General features: G+C 39.9%; 1 protein-coding gene across 1 annotated transcript; it reads right to left on the bottom strand.

The window, feature by feature from the left end:
- Nucleotides 1-8,686: 8,686 nt before the first annotated feature.
- Nucleotides 8,687-9,376, bottom strand: LOC149113034 (uncharacterized). Its single transcript, XM_089288478.1, has one exon. It carries the CDS (start codon nucleotides 9,374-9,376, stop codon nucleotides 8,687-8,689), a length of 690 nt encoding a protein of 229 aa, XP_089144604.1.
- Between the last annotated feature and the right edge of the window lie 10,532 nt (nucleotides 9,377-19,908).

Raw genomic sequence — 19,908 nt, 5'->3', positions numbered from 1 at the left:
GCTGGAAGTTAGGGGATACTTTTCAGTCCCTGGGACACTAAACTAACTCCTGATGCCCTTAGTTTTCACTGAAATTGACACAGGTAAGAGGAGCGCACGCTCGGTGTCGAGCTTCTAGGCCAAACTATAGTCCCACTTCACTTACGGACTGAAAGAGTAGACGAGACCGCCTTACGAGCATCGTGACTTTGAGCCACTATGGCTCGGTTTGCCGATACTTGGGGGATGTTTTCCACTCTCTGGGGACTCGAAACTAAATCCTGATGGTCTTAATTTTCAATGAAATCGACACAGGTAAAAGCAGCGCACGCTCGGTGTCGAGCCTCTAGGTCGAAATATATCCCCCCCCTTCATTTTAGGACTGAAAGAGTAGCCCAGACCGCCTTACGCGCATCGTGATTTTGAGCCACTTTGGCTCAATTTGCTAGAACTTAGGGGATATTTTCCAGTCCTGGGGACCCTAAACTAACTCATGATGGCCTTTTCACTTTAAGACTAAAAGAGTAGCCGAGACCGCCTTACACGCATCGTGACTTTCACCAACTTCGGTTCGATTTCCCGGAACTTGGGGAATATTTTGCAGTCCCGGGGACTCTAAACTAACTCCTGATGGCGTTGGTTTCCAGTGAAATGGACACAGCAAAATTCTTTGAACGCTCACTTTCGTCCGTTTCGGCCTAAATATATAACCCTACTTCACTTTAAGGCTGATAGAGTAGCCGAGACCGCTTTACGCGCATCGTGATTTTGGCCGTTTTCAGCTCGATTTCCTGGAACTTGGGGAATATTTTCCAGTGCCGGGGACTCTAAACTAACTCCTGGTGGCCTTGGTTTGCAGTGAAATGGACACAGCAAAACTTTTTGAACGCTCACTTTCGAGCTTCTTGGCCTAAATATAGCCCCACTTCACTTTAAGACTGAAAGAGTAGCCGAGACAGCCTTACGCGCATGGTGATTTTGACCAACTTCGGCTCGATTTCCCCGAACTTGGGGGATATTTTCCAGTCCCGGGGACTCTAAACTAACTCCTGATGCCCTTAATTTTCACTGAAATAGACACAACTAAAAGAAGCGCACGCTCGGTGTAGAGCTTCTAGGCCGAAATATAGCCTTACTTCATTTTAAGACTAAAAGAGTAGCCGAGACCGCCTTAACCGCATTGTAATGTTAACCAACTTTGTCTCCATTTGCCGGAACTTGGGGAATATTTTCCAGTTCCCGGGACTCTAAACTAACTCCTGATGGCCTTAGTTTTGAGTGAAATGGACACAGGTGAAAGGAGCGCACGCTCGGTGTCGAGCTTCTAGGCCAAAATATAACCCACTTCATTTTAAGACTGAAAGAGTAGACGAAACCGCTTTACGCGCATTGTGATTTTGAGGAACTTTAGCTCAATTTGTCGGAATTTGGGAGATATTTTCCAGTGCCGGGAACTCTAGTCTAAGTCCTGATGGCCTTAGTTTTCAGTGAAATGGCACAGGTAAAAGAAGCGCACGCTCGGTGTCGAGCTTCTAGGGTGAAATATAGCCCAACTTCATTTTAAGACTGAAAGAGTAGCCAAGACAGCCTTACGCGCATCGTGATTTTGAGCACCTTTGGCTTGATTTTCCAAAACTTGGGGGATGTTTTCCACTCCCAAGGACTCTAAACTAACTTCTGATGGCCTTATTTTTCAGTTAAATGGACACAGGCAAAAGGAGGTCACGCCCGCTGTTAAGCTTCTAGGCCGAAAAATAGCCCCAGTTCATTTCAAGACTAAAAGAGTAGCCGAGACCGCCTTACGTGCATCGTGATTTTGAGCAATTTTGGCTCGATTTCCCGGAACTTGGGAGATATTTTCCAGTCACGGGGACTCTAAACTAACTCTTGATAACCTTAGTTTTTAGTAAAACGGACACAGGCAAAAGGAGCGCTCGCTTTGTGTGGAGCTTCTAAGCCGAAATATAGCCCCGCTTCATTTTAAGACTGAAAGAGTAGCCGAGACCGCCTTGCACGCATCGTGATTTTGACCATCTTCGCCTCGATTTCCCGGAGTTTGAGAAATATTTTCCAGTCCCCGGGACTCGAAACTAACTCCTGATGGCTTTGGTTTGCAGTGAATCGGACACAGGAAAAATTTTTGAACGCTTGGTTTCGAGCTTTTAGGGCGAAATATAGCTTCACTTCACTTTAAGACTAACAGAGTACCCGAGACCGGCCTACGTGCATCGCGAGTTTGAACAACTTCGGCTCGATTTCCTGGAACTTAAGGGATATTTCCCAGTCCCGGGGACTCTAAACTAACTCCTGATGGCCTTGGATTGCAGTGAAATGGACAAAGCAAAACTTTCTTAACGCTCACCTTCGAGCTTCTAGGCCGAAATACAGCCCCACTTCACTTTAACACTGATAGAGTAGCCGAGACCGCCTCTTTTTAAAAATTAATTGCTACTTACACTGCTTACAATGCAATATTTACGTAGTTACTTACACTACTCACAAAAAACTTATTACTTACGCCACTTACGATACTAACACTTACTCTATATAATACGCATACTCACGCTACTAACAATACTAATACTTACACTGCTTACAATACAACATAATTAGATTACTTGCCCTACTTACAATTCTAGCACGGTAAGATCATACCAGTTTACTCCTGTCACTAATGTACATTCCGAGTTGCAAATTACAGAAAATATTCATGGTATATATGCGCCTTGTTTCTTTTCCTTTCATTTTTATTTTCGTTTTCAGGGGACTAGGGTCAAGTTGTCAAGAGATTACAAAAGAGGCAACAGAGGCTCCCACTTTTTTAAAACGGTTGTAGTTGTATTTTTTCCATTTCATAGATATGTTTTAAATACAGTAAGAAATCATTTAATTTTGGAGAAAATTTTTTCTGTCTACATAGCCAAATGTAATATTTAGCATTTAAGCAGCAGAAGTTAATTTGGAGTTTATGTTTAGAGCTATCCGGCCTTAGGCCCAATGCTGTATCAGGCTCTAAGGGTGTCTCTTTGGCAATAACTTGGCAAGACTGTAGCCATACTTTAAAATTGTTCCAAAAATATTGAGTTTTTGGGCAAGCCCAAAATAAATGTGCAAGTTTCTCTGTTTCTCTTTCGCAGAAAGTGCATTTCTTGCTATCGACGAGACCAATTTTTTTCAAGAAGTTGTTAGTTGATATTCTTCTATGAAGAAATTTAAAATTGAAAGTTATAAGTTTTGTGATCTTTGTACATTACAGCCATTTGGTAAACCTCTTTCCAATTGAGCTCTTGTTTTGTTGCGAGAGTGACGTCTTCCTGTCACTTTTGTTGACTTTGGTTGGGTTGTTCACTTTTTCTTGATACAAGTTTCTTATATACTAGTCTACTAGGTTTTTTGCTTTTTAAAAATTTTGACAAGAAACTTTCATGTTTAATAAAGGTTCTGATGTTATGGGGTATATATCGTTGAAGAAGTTTTATTGAAGAAATGATTCCAAGAAAGGTTAAAGGTCGGGCTGTCAGGTCATGTAAAGTTTGGAAAGCAGTGAGCGAGAGAAACTTTCCGGAGTCATCCATTAAATGTTCTACTTTTGTTATTCCTTTGAGGAACCATTCTTTAAAAAACACTGGTCTATTCCCAACTCTTATTAGTGAATTATACCATAAGGGCGATGATCGAAAGTGATAATCTGATACAATCTTTTCTTCATAATTGGATTCTGACCAGATTTCAATAATTTCTTTGAAAAAAGGATCTGATACTTTAATAATGTTACGACTGTCTTTTATGTTTAGATTTCCAGTTAGTGTTACTTCACCTCCATATTTTTCAAGTTCTGAGTCAAAAAATCTTTTCCAGCTTCCATTGTTTTCCTTATCTAGATACTTCTTTATCCATGTGGCTTTGAGAGATCTATTAACAGTCCGGTATATCCCGATAAATTAGGACAGTCGTGACGTCATGAAGCTATTGTTAGCAGGGAAAATGGAGGACCTTTTATGCGGACCAAGAAAATATGTTGTTTCCAGTCTCGCATGGAGTCTGGCCAGCATTATCCAGGACTTTTTCCGACCAAACGTTGAGAAGGAGAATAAGCGGCCATTTTGGTAGTGGGAGAACGTTGACTATCCTCTAATCATTGAGTTTTTTTGGTGTCAAGCGACGATGTAGACGCGATTTTGTGTCCAAATATTAAGGTTAGTAAAGTGTACGCGTTATTTTCTAGTATTCACGTATTTTTCTTTGAGCTGTGTATATTTTTTTTACTGGTTCTCGAGTTGTTAAAGTTTCATCATGCCAAATTACACGGTTGTAAACAACGTCGATATTTTGTAAACTCTCTTTGAATTTGAGGCGTTACAAGTGTACCTGAATCACTGTTGTTATAAGGCTTGAGTAATGCATCGTTCCTTCATTTTTATGACAGTTGTTTTCAATTTCTCTCTCTTAAGTACATGGAAGAGCATACTCGACTGCTCGAGGCACTTTGCCGAACTTTTGGGGAAAAAACAAAGGGAAAAGAGAGGAAATAAGACGTCGCTAAGTACGCGGACGAAATTAAACAAATTTGGGAGGTCTCTGTTTTGGTGGATTCACCGATTGTGCACCCCAGTTTTATCACTGGAGAGCCAGCAGCCTGTTGAAAACCACCTACAGCACAGAAGTGGCAGCGAAACAGACAGGCCAGGGGTACTGCAGTGATTTCCTGTAAATGGATGCTATCAGTACCCCAAGGAATGGCACAAAGGGTAGAGAGATTGTTTGTTCTCATTTACGAGACGTTGAGGGCCATGCAAACATATAAGTTAAGGTTTGTAGGGTGCATTGCACTCTTTTTTTTTGGCATTTTTTAAAAACTATACACACTGCAGCGGTTCCTGGTAGATGATGATTCTTTTCACCTCCCCATGAAGTTTGAATGTACCAGAAAGTAATGTTTTTGCAAAATAATTTTTATGAAGGCAAAGACTAAAAAGGTACGAGAGTTTAGAACGTAGTGTCGAGTGTTGAACATTACTAATTGTGAAACCAATGCAAAACATTAATTGGTTGTGAACAGGAAACATATCAGTTTGGTTAGGAATATGTAGTAAAAAATAGAAAACATAAGAGTTATCAGACCCCTTGAGGGCAATCTCTTATTTAGTTAGACTAATGTGGTAACTACATTCAAAATAAATTCATATGTTAAAACGAAAAATACATTTATAATAATATTGACATCTGTAAGCAATGTAATAATCCTCTAAGTGCTTTTGATTTGTTTCAGGTCCTGCATTCTGCTAAGAGGCAAATTCAAGGTCGAGAGTACCTAAAGAGTGAATAAAATGGATTTCAGTTTCAAGACTGAATTTGTTTTGTATACTTCAAATAAATATATAATAAAACCTTGGGACATGTGGATGGATTGTAAATGCTCCCTTGTCAACCTGTCCAGGAACTATATTTTGATATTTTTGGGTAAATAACTTGTGAAAGTCAGCAATTATATGTAAGTTTTCATAATTTAAATGTGGAAATCAGACATGATATCATGATAATCATTATCTGGGCAGAATTGTCTGTGACATGGAACGCGAACACAAACTTTCCTTTTATTTTATAATTTGGACAGTATTTAACTCCATTCGAGATAAATATATACCTCCTGAAGGCCCGCATTCATGGCATTGGAAAGTATTCGCGACTCTCTTTGTCCGCCATCTTGAATCTCTTGGTTTGTTGTGGAACACAACACTCCAATCAAAACACGCATTCTCATTGGTTGAAACGTGAGTTTCGTGACATCACAGATGTCCTAATTTATCGGGATATTCCGGACTGATTAAAGGAGGTTATATCAATCATTTTAAGTCCCCCCTCTGAGTAATCATTAATCATTACCTTTCTTTTTATTTTGTCGCCTTTTGTCATTCCATAAGAAGTTGTAAAACATTACATTTATCTCCTTTATTGCTGTATGATTTGTTTGCAGAGGAGAAAAAATATATACCAGTTGTGAAGCTATGAGGCTTTTTAAAACAGTAATTTTACCTAAAAGGCCAAGTCTGCGAAGTTTCCAGCATCCCAGAATCGATTTAATTTTTTCTATTTTATCTTTGTAATTCAAAGATATAGTTACATCAGGGTCTGTTGACAACCATGCCCCTAACGCTCTGACTCTTTTTTTGGCCATTTGAAGTCTTTTTCAGGGCAAAGTTTAAAATCCCAATCCGCACTTGCACCGATCCACAAAGCCTTCAAAGATTCTAGAAAGAATTCTTCGGAGCCGTCTAAAATAAGGGTCGTGTCATCTGCATATTGGCTAAGTTCAATTTCTTTGTCCTATACAATTATGCCACGGATTTCTTTGTTTGGCGAATTGCATTGGCGAGTACTTCTACAGAGAGAATGAATAGATACGGTGACAGAGGGCAACCTTGCCTGACTCCCCGGTTGAGCTCAAAGAAATTACTTACCCATCCATTGTTTAAAATACAGCTTCGCTATTGCAGTAAAATACTTTTAACCAGTTCAGCAGTGATGGGTCGAAACCAAAGTATTGGAAGGTTTTACGAATAAAGGGCCACTCTAGGGTATCAAAGGCTTTTTCAAAATCAAGAAAAAGGAGCAGTCCCGGCATATTGTTTGCTTTTGAAAATTTGATGACGCTGTCTATTAAACGAATATTTTCTCCGATGAATCTGTCTCTAATGAAGCCGGTTTGATCGTCAGAAACAAGTTTTGGTAGGAAAGTTTTGATACGGCTTTCAATAGCTTTTGTTGCAATTTTGTAATCGCAATTCAAAAGCTTTAAAGGTCGCCAGTTCTTTATTGAATTAAGGTTAGCATCCTTTTTTGGTATGAGCTTACTAATGCCCCTCCTTTGTGATATTGAGAGCTTTCCAATTTAGTAGGAATAATTAAAAGAGTGTATCAAAATTTCCGCCACGTCATTCCAAAAAAACTTTGTAGAATTCGCAGGGGAGACCATCGGTTCCTGAGGATTTATCTGTCACCATACTTTTCAGCGCTTCTAGACATTCATTCTTCCTTAATTCGCCCTCACAGAGAGATTGTTCATCGTTATTTAAAACCTTTTTGTTTTTTTTGCTGTGGAAAAAAGAAAGCCCCTTCTTGGTTGTCAATAGCTACTTTAGAACTGTAAAGATTTTGGTAAAACGATTCACATTCTTTTAAGATCTCTTTGTCTGTACAAATGAGGTCGTTGTCATTGACTTTGAGCTGGGTTATTGTTCCTTGTTTACAATGTCTCTTTTCCAGATTGAGAAAGTATTTGGTATTTTTCTCACCTTCATTGTACCATTGAGATTTAGATCTTAAAAATTGCTCCTTTTGTCCTGTATTCTATTATTGCCGCCAGTTCGCGTTTCTTTGTTTCAAGGTCCGACCACACTTGTTCTCGTCCAGTTTCGTCGCCATTAAACTCAGGAAGACGTTTTTTAAGAGTTGCGATTGCTTGTTCTATTTCCTCCTCTTTTCTAGCTAGTTTCTTTTTCTTAGAAGTTCCATATTTCAAGGACTCCTCTCTCACTTTCAATTGAACCATTTCCCATAGTAAATTAGAGTTAACAGTATCATCTTGCGCGTATTCAAACTTGGTTTGTTTTATGATTGATTTTATCCGATTAACATACTCAATGTCATTTAGAAAAGAGGTGTTAAAAGCCTCGCCCTCTATTGTTAGAATGCAGCGAGATTTGTAATGTAATCATGGAATGATCCGTTTTGTATCCTGGTAATATGTCCGCACTGACGGTGTTACAAAATGTAGTCTGATTTACTAGGAAAAAGTCGAGCCTACAGTGAACTTCAGGTTTCTTTTGTCGCCACGTGAATCTGGAACTCTCAGGGTTTAAAACTCTCCATGCATCTATTAAATCCAGGTTTACAGAGAAATCGTTTATCACTTCCAGCGATTTTTTGTGGGATCTGGCAAGACCACCTTTTTTGTCGTTGTCAACATTCAGTACTAGGTTAAAGTCTCCACCAACAATTATCTCCTCGCATTTAAAGTCGAGTAGCTGATTAAAAACAGAGGTGAAGAAATTCGGATCATCTTCGTTTGGAGCGTATATATTTGCTAAGGTTATGTGTTTTCCATTTGTAATCAGGTCACATATTATGTATCGTCCCTTGGGATCGGTGTAAGCTTTCAAGAGCTGAAAACTGAAATTATTGTTAAAAAGTATGGCTACACCTGCTTTGTTACTAGAACAACAGCTGAATAATGCCTGATAACCCCATTCAGCTCTCCAATCATGTATATTGTCTTCCGTGCAATGGGCTTCTTGGATAAAATATACCGACATTTTTTTACATTTGAGCCAGTTGAAAATTTCACGTCTCTTAAACTTGTCTCCTAGTCCCCGAGTATTAATCGATCCTATTCTGAGATCCATTTCTCTCATATATTTTGTTAAAAATAATTTAATCGAAGGCGCTCAAGTGCATTGCTGAAATAAACCTTGAAAGTGTAAGCTGGCAAAATAAATCAAAAGTACGAATATTTACATATCTACACATAAACACACGTAAAATCAATAATATTAGAAGACTGCTGATGGAATACGGTTGCATTCGTTACCTTATTCGTACTTTTCATTTTAGAGCCGCCTAATATTAGTTCTAGATGCAGCGGAGGCCGAATCTACCAGGCGTAATAATAACAACAAATAAATAGAAACTATGTATGGACACATTATGCTTACAGTTCAAGTTCTTTACCCAAAGGCCAAAATTTACCTCGGACGAACTGCTTGTCGGGCTGTGCCTTGCTAAATGAAGCCGGGATGTTGTTTCTTCTGGCCTTCGTAAGGGTATCAATTTGTGCCCTCCGCCGCTCCACGATCTCAAAAGGCAGATCTTGATACATCTTAAAATTGGTTCCTCGCAATCGGGGACCTAACGCGGGCATGCTTTGACAGTCCTTGAATCTCAGAAATCTTGCTAGAATAGGCCGCGGTTTCCCTTCTTTCTTCTTACCAAGGCGGTGGACTCGTTGGATTTCTACCGAGGCAGCATCAACATAGCCAAGATCCCTTTCGAGGAAAGAACGTAGCACCAATTCCGTATCTTCTCTACTCGCGTAGTCCTCTGGAATGTTTTCGACTTTCAAATTTTCACGCCTAGAGTAGGCTTCAAGATACAAGTGTTGGTCTTCTGTTTCTTTAACTCTGGCTCTAAGCTTAAGGTTCTCCTCCTCCAGGCTTTTTAACTTCGTGTTGGTATCATCTTGCAATTTTTTTAGACTCTGCAAAGCTTCTTGGCGATCTGCTTCGATTGAATTTAAGCTCTTTTTAAAATCATCAACATCGCGTCTTGTGATGGCGTGACAGCTCTCTAAATTTTGCACCCGTCCTTCAAGTTTCAAAAGAGTCGCTTGAAAATCTTTCATTGATTTTTAAATACTGTCCAGCTTGTCTAGCTTCGGCTCAATTTCCCGGAACTTGGGCGATATTTTCCAGACCCGGAGACTCCAAAGTAACTCCTGATGGCCTTGGTTTGCAGTGAAATGGAGAAAGCAAAACTTTTTCAACGCTCACTTTCTAGCTTCTGGGCCGAAATACAGCCCTAAACTTAGAAAATTGCGCTATACTTGAAAAAATGCGCCACACTTGCAAAAATGTGCAACACTTGGAAAAATGAGCCACACTTTAAAAAATGCGGCACAGTTGGTAAAATGGAACAACCTTGGAAAAATGCGCCACACTGAGAAAAATATGCCCCACTTGGAACAATACATTACACTTCGAAAAGTGGGCCACACTTAGGCGGTCTCGGCTACTCTATCAGTCTTAAAGTAAAATGGGGCTATATTTTATCCCAGAAGCTCGAAAGTGAGCGTTCAAATAGTTCAAAAAGACCACCAGGAGTTAGTTTAGAGTCCCCGGGACTGGAAAATATCCCCCCAGCTCCGGAAAATCGAGCCAAAGTTGGTCAAAATCCCGATGTGCGTAAGGCGGTCTTGGCTATTCTTTGAGTTTAAAAATAAAGTAAGGCTATATTTCGGGCTAAAAGCTCGAAACCGAGCGTGCAATCGTTTTACCTGTGTCCATTAATCTGGAAACCAAGGCCATCACCGGTTAGTTTAGAGTCCCCGGGACTGGAAAATATCCCCGAAGTTACAGCATATCGAGCCAAAGTTGCTCAAAATCATGATGCGCGTAAGGCGGTCTCGGCCATTTTATCAGCCTTTAAGTGAAGTGTGGCTATATTTAGACCCAGAAGCTCCAAAGTGAGCGTTTAAATATTTTTGCTCTGTCCATTTCGCTTCAAACCATGGCCATCAGGAGTTAGTTTAGAGTCTCCGGGACTGGAAAATATCCCCCACGCTTTGCGAAATCGAGCCAAACTTGGTCAAGATCACAATGCGTGTAAGGCGGTCTCGGGTATTCTTTTAGTTTAAAAATGAAAAGGGGCTATATTTCGGGCTAAAAGCCCGAAACCGAGCGTGCGATCGTTTTACCTGTGTCCAATAATCTGAAACCCAAGGACATCAGGAGTTAGTTTAGAATACCCGGCCCTGGAAAATATTCCCCACTTTCAAGCAAGTCGGGGCAAAGTTGGTCAAGATCACGATGCGCGTAAGGCGGTCTCGGCTATTCTTTTAGTCTTAAAATAAAGAGAAGCTATGTTTTTGCCTAAAAGCTCGAAACCGAGCGTGCGATCGTTTTAACTGTGTCCATTTGTCTGCAAACCAAGGCCTTCAGGAGTAAGTTTAGAGTCCCCGGGACTGGAAAGGATCCCCCAAGTTTCGGGAAATCGAGCCGAAGTTGGCCAAACTCACGATGCGCGAAAGGCGGTCTCGGCTACTCGATCAGTCTTAAAGCGAAATGGGGCTATATTTCGGCCCAAACGCTCGAAAGTGAGCGTTCAAAAATTTTTCCTCTGCCCATTTCACTGCAAACCAAAACCATCAGGAGTTAGTTTAGAGTCCCCGAGACTAAAAAATATCTCCCAAATTCCAGAAAATCGAGCCGAAGTTGGTTAAAATCACGATGCGCGAAAGGCAGTCTTGGCTACTCTATCAGTCTTAAAGTGAAGTTGGCCTGTTTTTCGTCCGAGAAGCTCGAAAGTAAGCGTTCAAATATTTTAGCTCTCTCCATTTTACTGCAAACCAAGGCCATCAGGAGTTAGTTTAGAGTCGCCTTGACTGGAAAATATACCCCAAGTTCCGGGAAATCGAGCCAAAGTTGGTCAAAATCACGATGCGCGCAAGGCGGTCTCGGCTACTCTATCAGTTTTAAAATAAAGTTGGTTTAGGGTTCTAATGGTCTTGGTATTCGGTCAAATGAACAGAGGTAAAACGATCGGACTCTTGGTTTCGAGCTTCTTGGCCGAAATATAGCACCACTTCGTCATAAGACTTAAAAAGCAGCCGAGACCGCCTTACGCGCAGCGTGATTTTGACCAAATTTGGATTGATTTCCAGCAACTTGGGGCATATTTTCCAGTCCCATGGACTCTTACCTAAGTCGTGATAAGTTTGGTTTTCGGTGAAATCGACAGAGGTAAAAGGATCGCACGCCCGGTTTCGAGCCTCTAGGCGAAAGTATAGCCCCACTTCATTTTAAAACTTAAAAAGTAGCCTAGATCGGCTAACGATCAGCGTGATTTTGAGCAACTTTAGGTCGATTTCCTGGACCTTAAGGAATATTTTCCAGTCCACGGGACTCTAAAATAACTCCTGGTTGCATTGGTTTTGAGAGAAATGGACAGAATTAAAACGATCGCACGCTCGGTTTCAAGCTTCTAGGCACAAATTTAGCCCCACCTAATTTTAAGACTGAAAAAGTAGCCGAGACCGCCTTACGCTTAGGGTAATTTTTACCAACTTTGGGTCGATTTCCAGGAACTTGCGTGATATTTTCCAGGCCCGAGGACTCTAAAGTAACTCGTGATTGCGTTGGTTTTCAGTGAAATAGGCAGAGGAAAACTATTTTAACGCTCGGTTTCGAGTTTCTAGGTCTCAATATAGCCCCACTTTATTTAAAGACTGAAAAAGTAGCCGATACAGCCTTACGCGCAGCGTAATTTTGCGACGGTCGATTTCCAGAAACTTTGGGGATAATTTCAAGTGCTGGGGACTCTAAACTAACTCGTGATGACCTTGTTTTTTAGTGAAATGGGCAAAGGAAAAATATTTGAACGCTCGGTTTCGAGCTTCTAGGGTAAAATAGAGCCTGTTTGCATTTTGACTCAAAAAGTAGCCGAGACCACCTTACCCGCAGGGTAATCTTCACCAACTTTGGGTCTATTTCCAGGAATTTGGGGTATATTTTCCAGTCCCGGGGACTCTAAACTAACTCGTGACGGTCTTTGTTTTCAGTAGAGTTTGCAGAGAAAAATATTTGAACAATCCGTCTCCAGCTTCTAAGCCGAAATATAGCCCCACCTAATTTTCAGACTGAAAAGGTAGCCGAGACCGCCTTACGCGCAGGGTAATTTTGACGAACTCTAAGTCGATTTGCAGGAACTTGGGGTCCAGTCTCACGGACTCTAAACTAACCCGTGATGGCCTTGGTTTTCAGTGAAATGGGAAGAGGAAAAATATTTGAACGCTCGGTTTCGAGTTTCTAGGCCGAAATTTAGCCCCACTTCATTTTAAGGCTGAAAAAATAGCCGACACGGTCTTACGCGCCGCGTACTTTTCACCAACTTTGGGTCGATTTCCAGGAAGTTGGGGATATTTTTCAGTCCCGGACACTCTAAACTAACTCGCGATGGGTTGGTTTTCAATGAAATGGGCAGAGGAAAAATATTTGAACGTTCGGTCTCGAGCTTCTAGGCCGAAATATAGCCCCACTTTATTTTAAGACCAGAAAGGTAGCCGAGACCGCCTTACGCGCAGGGTAATTTTGACCAACTCTGGGTCTATTTTAAGGAACTTGGGGATATTTTCCAGTCCCAGATACTCTAAACTAGTTCCTGATTGCCTTGGTTTTCAGTGAAATGGGCAGAGGAAAAATATTTGAAAGCTCGGTTTAAAGCTTGTAGGCCGAAATATAGCCGCACTTCATTTTGAAAGTGAAAAGGTAGCCGAGACTGCCTTACCCGCAGCGCAATTTTGACCAACTTTGGGTCGATTTCCTAACACTTGGGGGATATTTTCCAGTCGCGGGGACTCTAAACTAACTCGTAATGGCCTTGGTTTTTAGTGAAATGGGCAGACGAAAACTATTTAAGCACGCGGTTTCGAGCTTCTAGTGTGAAATGTAGCCCCACTTCATTTTGAGACTGAAAAGATAGCCGAGACCGCCTTACGCGGAGCGTATTTTTGACCAACTTTGAGTCGATTTCCATGAACTTGGGGACTATTTTCCAGTCATGGTGACTCTAAACTAATTCATGATGGCCTTGATTTTCAGTGAAATGGGTAGAGGAAAAATATTTGAACGCTGGGATTCGAGCTTCTAGGCCGAAATATAGCCCCACTTCATTTTGAGACTGAAAAGTTGGCCGAGACAGCATTAAGGGTAGCGTAATTTTGACCAACTGTGGGTCGATTTCCAGCAACTTGGGGCATATTTTCCGGTCTTAAGGACTTAAACTAACTCGTCATAGCCTTGGTTTTCAATGAAATGGGAAGAGGAAAAATATTTGAACGCTCGGTTTAGAGCTTCTAGGTCGAGATATAGCCCCACTTCATTTTAATTTAAAAAAGTAGCCGAGTTCGCCTTACGCGCAGGGTAATTTTGACCAACTCTGGGTCTATTTTAAGGAACTTGGGGGATATTTTCCAGTCCTGGGGACTGTAAACTAGCTCCTGATCACCTTGGTTTTCAGTGAAATGGGCAGAGGAAGAATATTTAAACGCTCGGTTTAAAGCTTCTAGGCCGAAATATAGCCCCACTTTATTTTAAAACTGAAAAGGAAGCCGAGAGTGATTTACGCGTAGCGTAATTTTGACCAACGTGGGCTCGATTTCTCGGAACTTGGATATTTTCCAGTCCCAGGGACTCTAAACTAACTCCTGATAGCTTTGGTTTGCAGAGAAATGGACACAGGTAAAACGATCGCACGCTCGGTTTCGAGCTTCTAGGCCGAAATATAGCCCCTCTTCATTTTAAGACTGAAAAGGTAGCGGAGACCGCCTTACGCGCAGCGTAATTTTGACCAACTTTGGGTCCATTTGCCGGAACTTAGGGAATATTTTCCAGTCCCGGGGACTGTAAACTAACTCGTGATGGGCTTGGTTTTCAGTGAAGTGGGCAGAGGAAAAATATTTTAACGTTCGCTTTCGAGCTTCTAGGCCGAAATATAGCTCCACTTTATTTTAAGACTAGTCAAAGGTTCGTGTGAGCCAGCTCATGGATGAATTCGATGAATGTAGAAAGGTTAGTTGAATAAAAAATAGAAGTGGAATTGATCATTGTGGAGTTCTTTTTGGTACAGCAGTGAAAAACAGGAAAATAAACACCCTTTGATGCATGGGTTCTGGTGTCCAGTGGTTGCTTATGGACACCCTTTAGGTAAAGGTCAAGCCAGTTAATGGATAGATTTTTTAGAGAGATTTTTTTGTTCATTGTTCTGTAAATCTGCCACTAAATTGTAATAAATAAAGTCTGCATACAGGCCAAGTGGCCCACCAGGCTGGAGCTTATCCCGGTTTTTGTAGTGTGAAGCAACTAGGGGTATTTCTACTCCCCCTGAATGGGATGCAGTCCATTGCAGGGTTTTCGCCAGCATTAGGTTCGCCGGTACCCATTTATACACGGGGGTAGAGAGAGGCACTGAGAATAAATTGTCTTGCCCAAGAACACAACGCAATGTCCACGGTCAGGTTCTGAACCTGGGCCACTTGATCCAGAAACGAGTGCACTACCACGAGGCTACCACGCCTCCCACCCTTTAGGTGGTTGAATTTGCTCTCCGTTAAAATTACTTTATAAATTATAAATAATTATTTATTACATAATTGAAAATAGATTTCAACAGAGTGCAACAACAAAAATCAAGAGGAACACTGCTTTTATTAGGAGAATTTTCTTTCTTATTAAGTCCACTGAAATATTGACTACCATAATGTAGCACATAGAAGGTAAGAGGAGACATTCTAGCCAGCAGTCTCCTATTGATACAAATTATACAATTTTTGCTGAGTTATAAATAACAATCTTTAAAGCAGCAGGACATATACGTAGTAGAAGTACAGCATGATAACCACCATTTTAAGAACTGAATGGAAATTCAAAAGGTATAAGCTGGAACAGTTAGGACAGCTTATACTTCGAATAAACATTGCAAGATTTGTATTTTATGAATAGAGACAGATTAAAACATTCAACTTTTGTGTTCCTTAATGACGGATTGTAGGAGTTTCATTTAATTGTAGTCCTAATATTAAGACTGATTGCGATACTCTACACGTATATGTTCATGTATATGAACATGATATAGAACTGTTAATTTTAAGCTTCTGTTATAAAATTTCTGTATTTCAGTGTAAAGCTATAAGTTCATTTCTCGAGTTAAGGTTTGACACGCATAGCAAGTTCAGATGGGTTTCAGTTGTCAACATTCTTGACTTTAAGAAACATATATGGATAAAGTTCTAAAGTGTTTCCAACTCTGTAATTATACATGCAGCTTGGAGAGCCATTTTATATGCTTGCACCCAATGTCTTTCGAAAAAAAGAGTGATTTTCAAGAGTTCGTGTCAGCTGACTTAAGTCTTGAAAACATCTTATTCTTTTTGTAAGCAGGAGAATTCCACATCCATCTGTAATTCTCAGATTAATTCCATGAAGTTTAAAGGGTGGTTTGTGTTGTTAAAGCCAGTTTCTACTAAGTCTTTTGATATTATTTTTGACAGCTAATAAACATGTATAGCATCAGTAATGTTGTGTTAATAGTAACATCTGCTTACTGTCACTTGCATATTATACTGTAGTTGTTATTGCAGTTTTCATCTGGGTTATATGCGCATGTACAATGGTACAACTTGCTTAACCTGCAATACACAATGAATATAATAGTTACACATTTTAAATGGGTATAAATGATTATATGCAGAAAAAATATTGTATTCTTTAATTTGCTTTCCTTTCTATTCTCTCCTCCCCTGCTGCCCCAATAAAAATAAGCTGCCTACCTAACTAAGGTGTCCAAGTGATATTTCTTGCTTTTCTGGAAAGGGTTAAGAAAGAAAATGCTAGCTTTAATGTCGTGCTCTCTCTAAAGAAACACTGGAGTTAAAATAATTCTTTTACCCTGGAAAAAAGGTATTGTCATGTACAGCATCTGTAAATTTTGGTAGAGTTACATGTAATTTTGAATCTTTATGAAGACTAGGAATTTAGGGACATTAATAGCACAGTGAATTCAAACCATTCTTTGTTTCTGCAAATAAATTTTCTGACTGTTTTGCTGCGTGATTTAAATAGTTGCTTGATACATTTAGATACATGTATTTCTTTGGTATGTAAAGTTTCCAAATTCAGCTAAATTATATATTAATAATGATCTCATATGATAAATACAGGGAAATATTCAAACAGCTTTCATGAAAATGTAAATAGGTTTATGATCACTGTAGTAAGACTCCAGGGTACCTGCTGATTGTACACATTGTAATACATTGGTATATACATGATCTATCTGTGTACGGTAGTCAGTAGTAAACTGGGTAATCAACTGAGTGTATCTTTTGGCTGTTATAAGATATTTTTCAGAGCCTTTTGTTCTGAATTTGCCTGCATTAGATCAGTATTGAAATCCCCAAGCAGTACATTTGGAATTGTAGACTCTGTGAATACTAAATCATGAAGATGAGTAAGAGGATCAATCAACTGTGAAATTGTAACTAGTTTTCGATCGATAGATACCAATGACATTAATATTTGGAATTGGTTGGCTCAACACCATTACAGTGATTTCCAAATTATTAATTAAAAGTTATATCTGTATGGAATTTTAGTACAATTCAAATCATTCTTAATGTACAAAGCAGTTCCATAGCAAGTTCTTATGTTAGACTGATTAAAGTCATTTCTGTAAAGAGTTAATTTACTAAGCTGATATGTATCATCTCTATCTAACAAGCAAAGTTTTGATCCAACAAAAATGTTGTCATCAGCTTCTTGAATGTTGTAATCACTTTGCACATCATCTATGTGGAGGTGGGGAGATCTAACATTCTGAAACAAGACTGTTCTTGTTTGGGGTGAATCGTCAGTCCGTAACACTGCTTAAGGCACAAGGCTTACTTGTGTTCTTAGTCTGCTCATTTCACTTTTAACTTTCTCACTAACCTTTATTTTGTTTTCTTTCAAAGTAAAAATATGCATTGCAGAGCTGTTTCGTACATGGTTCAAGCCAACATAATGTATGTGCTCTCTTCTGGATACTGGAAAATCAACAACTACCTCATTTAATGTGTCGCCTTGACAACGGTGAATAGTCTTGGAAGCAGCAGGTCTAAGTGGAAATTGGCGCCGGAGAATTTGGACCTCACTTTTTTTATTGGCTTAAAATTGTCTTGTTACTTCCAATACTGGTGTCCAATTTCTATTTATAGTTGCCTTGTATAAATGTAGATTTTCTCTAAGCTGGTTTCTGCCTATGTCAGGATGTGGAAATGACACCCAAATAATAATTGGTCTGGTATAATTTCAACTCTGTAGTCTATGTGTTCTGTCTCGCACTCTGCACCATTGGTGAGTCCGTCAGTCACATCAATGTAGTTGTCAGTCATATTTTGTTGCAGTTACTACTGGCATGAGCAAATATAAACCCATTGTCTTTGTTGGATCATCTGGGATTATGTGTTTCATTTGTTTCTTGAGATTATCAGAGATGTCCCCGATTATAATGTCCAAAGCCTTAATCTGAGCTTTATCAGCTTTAGAGAGGGAATACAATGCATTGTTGTGAGCATGTACGGATGCATTTGTAGTAAATAAATGTGCCATGTTCATATTGTAATTATCTTTTCCAGGCCTTACATTCAGAAGTCTTTGTTTCAAAATGGTTATATCATCTTTAGAGTAATTTCACTCTCTCAAACGATCGAGTAGCTGAGCAAATTCTTTGTCATCTCTTTGTCTCATTATCTCTGTCAATTCAAAGAGGGTGAAGTACTCTGTCCAAATTGTTGTTGCAAATTCATGACAGCCAGATTGGGAATTTTCAAAGATCCACTTATCAAAAACTGGCTTAAGCTGGAAAAGATCTCCAGCAGTTACCAAGCTTATTCCACCAAATGGTTCATTAGTTCCAATAATTTGTTGTAATCTTAAAGTCAAAAAGTTGAACATGCCACTTTCAACCATAGAAATCTTATCAATGAAAATCACCCTGTTTGTTTAGTTTTGTTCTAATGGTATTCAGTTTGTCACTGTCTAGTACAAAATACTCAAAACCTCTATTGGCAGGTATCTTAAAAGCAGCATGTAGTGTATTGCCTTTAATGCTGAATGCTGCTTTACCAGTTGGGGCAGTCTTGACAACTTTCACATCATCTGGATTTTCCCCAGTGATACTATTTAGAAATCTGATAAGACATGATAAAAAACTGTCTTTGTTTTTCATTCAAAGAGCAGTCGAGCCTGCACCAGAGCTACTTTCCGAACGAAATAATCCCCCTCGTATAAAACGCGTAGTAAAAAAATACGACACAACAAGGAGGCTCACCTTAGGTTCCAGATGATACAGAATTCATGCCCCATTGCATTGTTTCCTCCTCCGGGTGACATTTTAAAAGACTTTTTGTCCTCGGTCGTGACATGACATCGTCGCTTTTTAACATCGTAGCTTTAAAGATTTCGAAACGAGCATCGTAGCTTTCAGGATTTCAATGTCCATTGCCGAAGCTAGTGTTCCTTAGCTTGATAATTTTCGATTTTACCACTCCACGAAGGTCCCCTCGTTAAAAATGCACCACAATGCCGCACAAAATGGTATAGTACGTCCTTCTAGTCTTTCCATGTCTATTTGTCGCAGCTACTGTTGATTAGCTTAACAACTTTCAATTTTAAAACTCCACGGATTGAACCAAAACCCATCTTCGTGCCGTCTTAACCGTCATGTATAAACTCCCCTGTATAAACTCCGTGTTATAGGACAAAATTTCGCCTTTCTTGTCCCCCTAAAACAAGCCAAATAAACAGTACGAAGTGTCTGGGACAAAAATTATACCTAGCAGGGGAGGGATAGGAGAAAACTATTTAATCCAGCTTTAATGAATAAATTAATCACAGTGGACTGAGTGAGTGAGTGAGCGCCATCCGACTGCCTTCTAAGCTCATGGATGTCTAACATCCATGAACAAAAAGGTAACCGAGACCGCCTTACGCGCAGCGTACTTTTGCCCAACTTTGGGCCGATTTCCAGGAATTTGGAGGATATTTTCCATTTTCGGGGACTCTGAACTAAATCGTGATGGCCTTGGTTTTCAGTGAAATGGGCAGAGGAAAAATATTTGAACGCTCGATTTCGAGCTTTTAGGCCGAAATATAGCCTCACTCTATTTTAAGACTAAAAGGATAGCCGAGACCGCGTTATGCGCAGCGTAATTTTGAACAACTGCGGGTCGATTTCCAGGAGCTTGGAGGATATTTTCCAGTCTCGGGGACTCTAAACTAACTCGTAATGGCCTTGGTTTTGTGTGAAATAAGTGGAGGAAAAATATTTGAACGCTCGGTTTCGAGCTTCTAGGCCAAAATATAGCCCCGAAATATAGCCGAAACCGCCTTACGCGCAGCGTAATTTTGAACAACTTTATGTAGATTTCCAGGAACTTGGGGGATATTTTCCAATCTCGGGGACTCTAAACTAACTCGTGATAGCCTTGGTTTTAGGTTAAATTGGCAGAGGAAAAATGTTTGAACGCTCGGTTTCTAGCTTCTAGGCCGAAATATAGCTCGACTTTCTTTTAAGATTGATAGAGTATCCGGGAACGCCCTACGCGCATCGTAATTTTGGCTA

This window comes from Orbicella faveolata, unplaced genomic scaffold (assembly GCF_042242905.1).
Source record: "Orbicella faveolata isolate gen_17 unplaced genomic scaffold, um_ofav_v1 contig_15, whole genome shotgun sequence".
Taxonomy (NCBI): Eukaryota; Metazoa; Cnidaria; class Anthozoa; order Scleractinia; family Merulinidae; genus Orbicella; species Orbicella faveolata.
The sequence above is the reverse complement of the archived record's forward strand: the minus strand, read 5'-3'. Positions and strand labels throughout refer to the sequence as shown.

Excerpts from the sequence above, each read along its gene's own strand:
- LOC149113034 (XM_089288478.1), bottom strand. The coding sequence starts at position 9,376 with ATGAAAGATTTTCAAGCGACTCTTTTGAAACTTGAAGGACGGGTGCAA.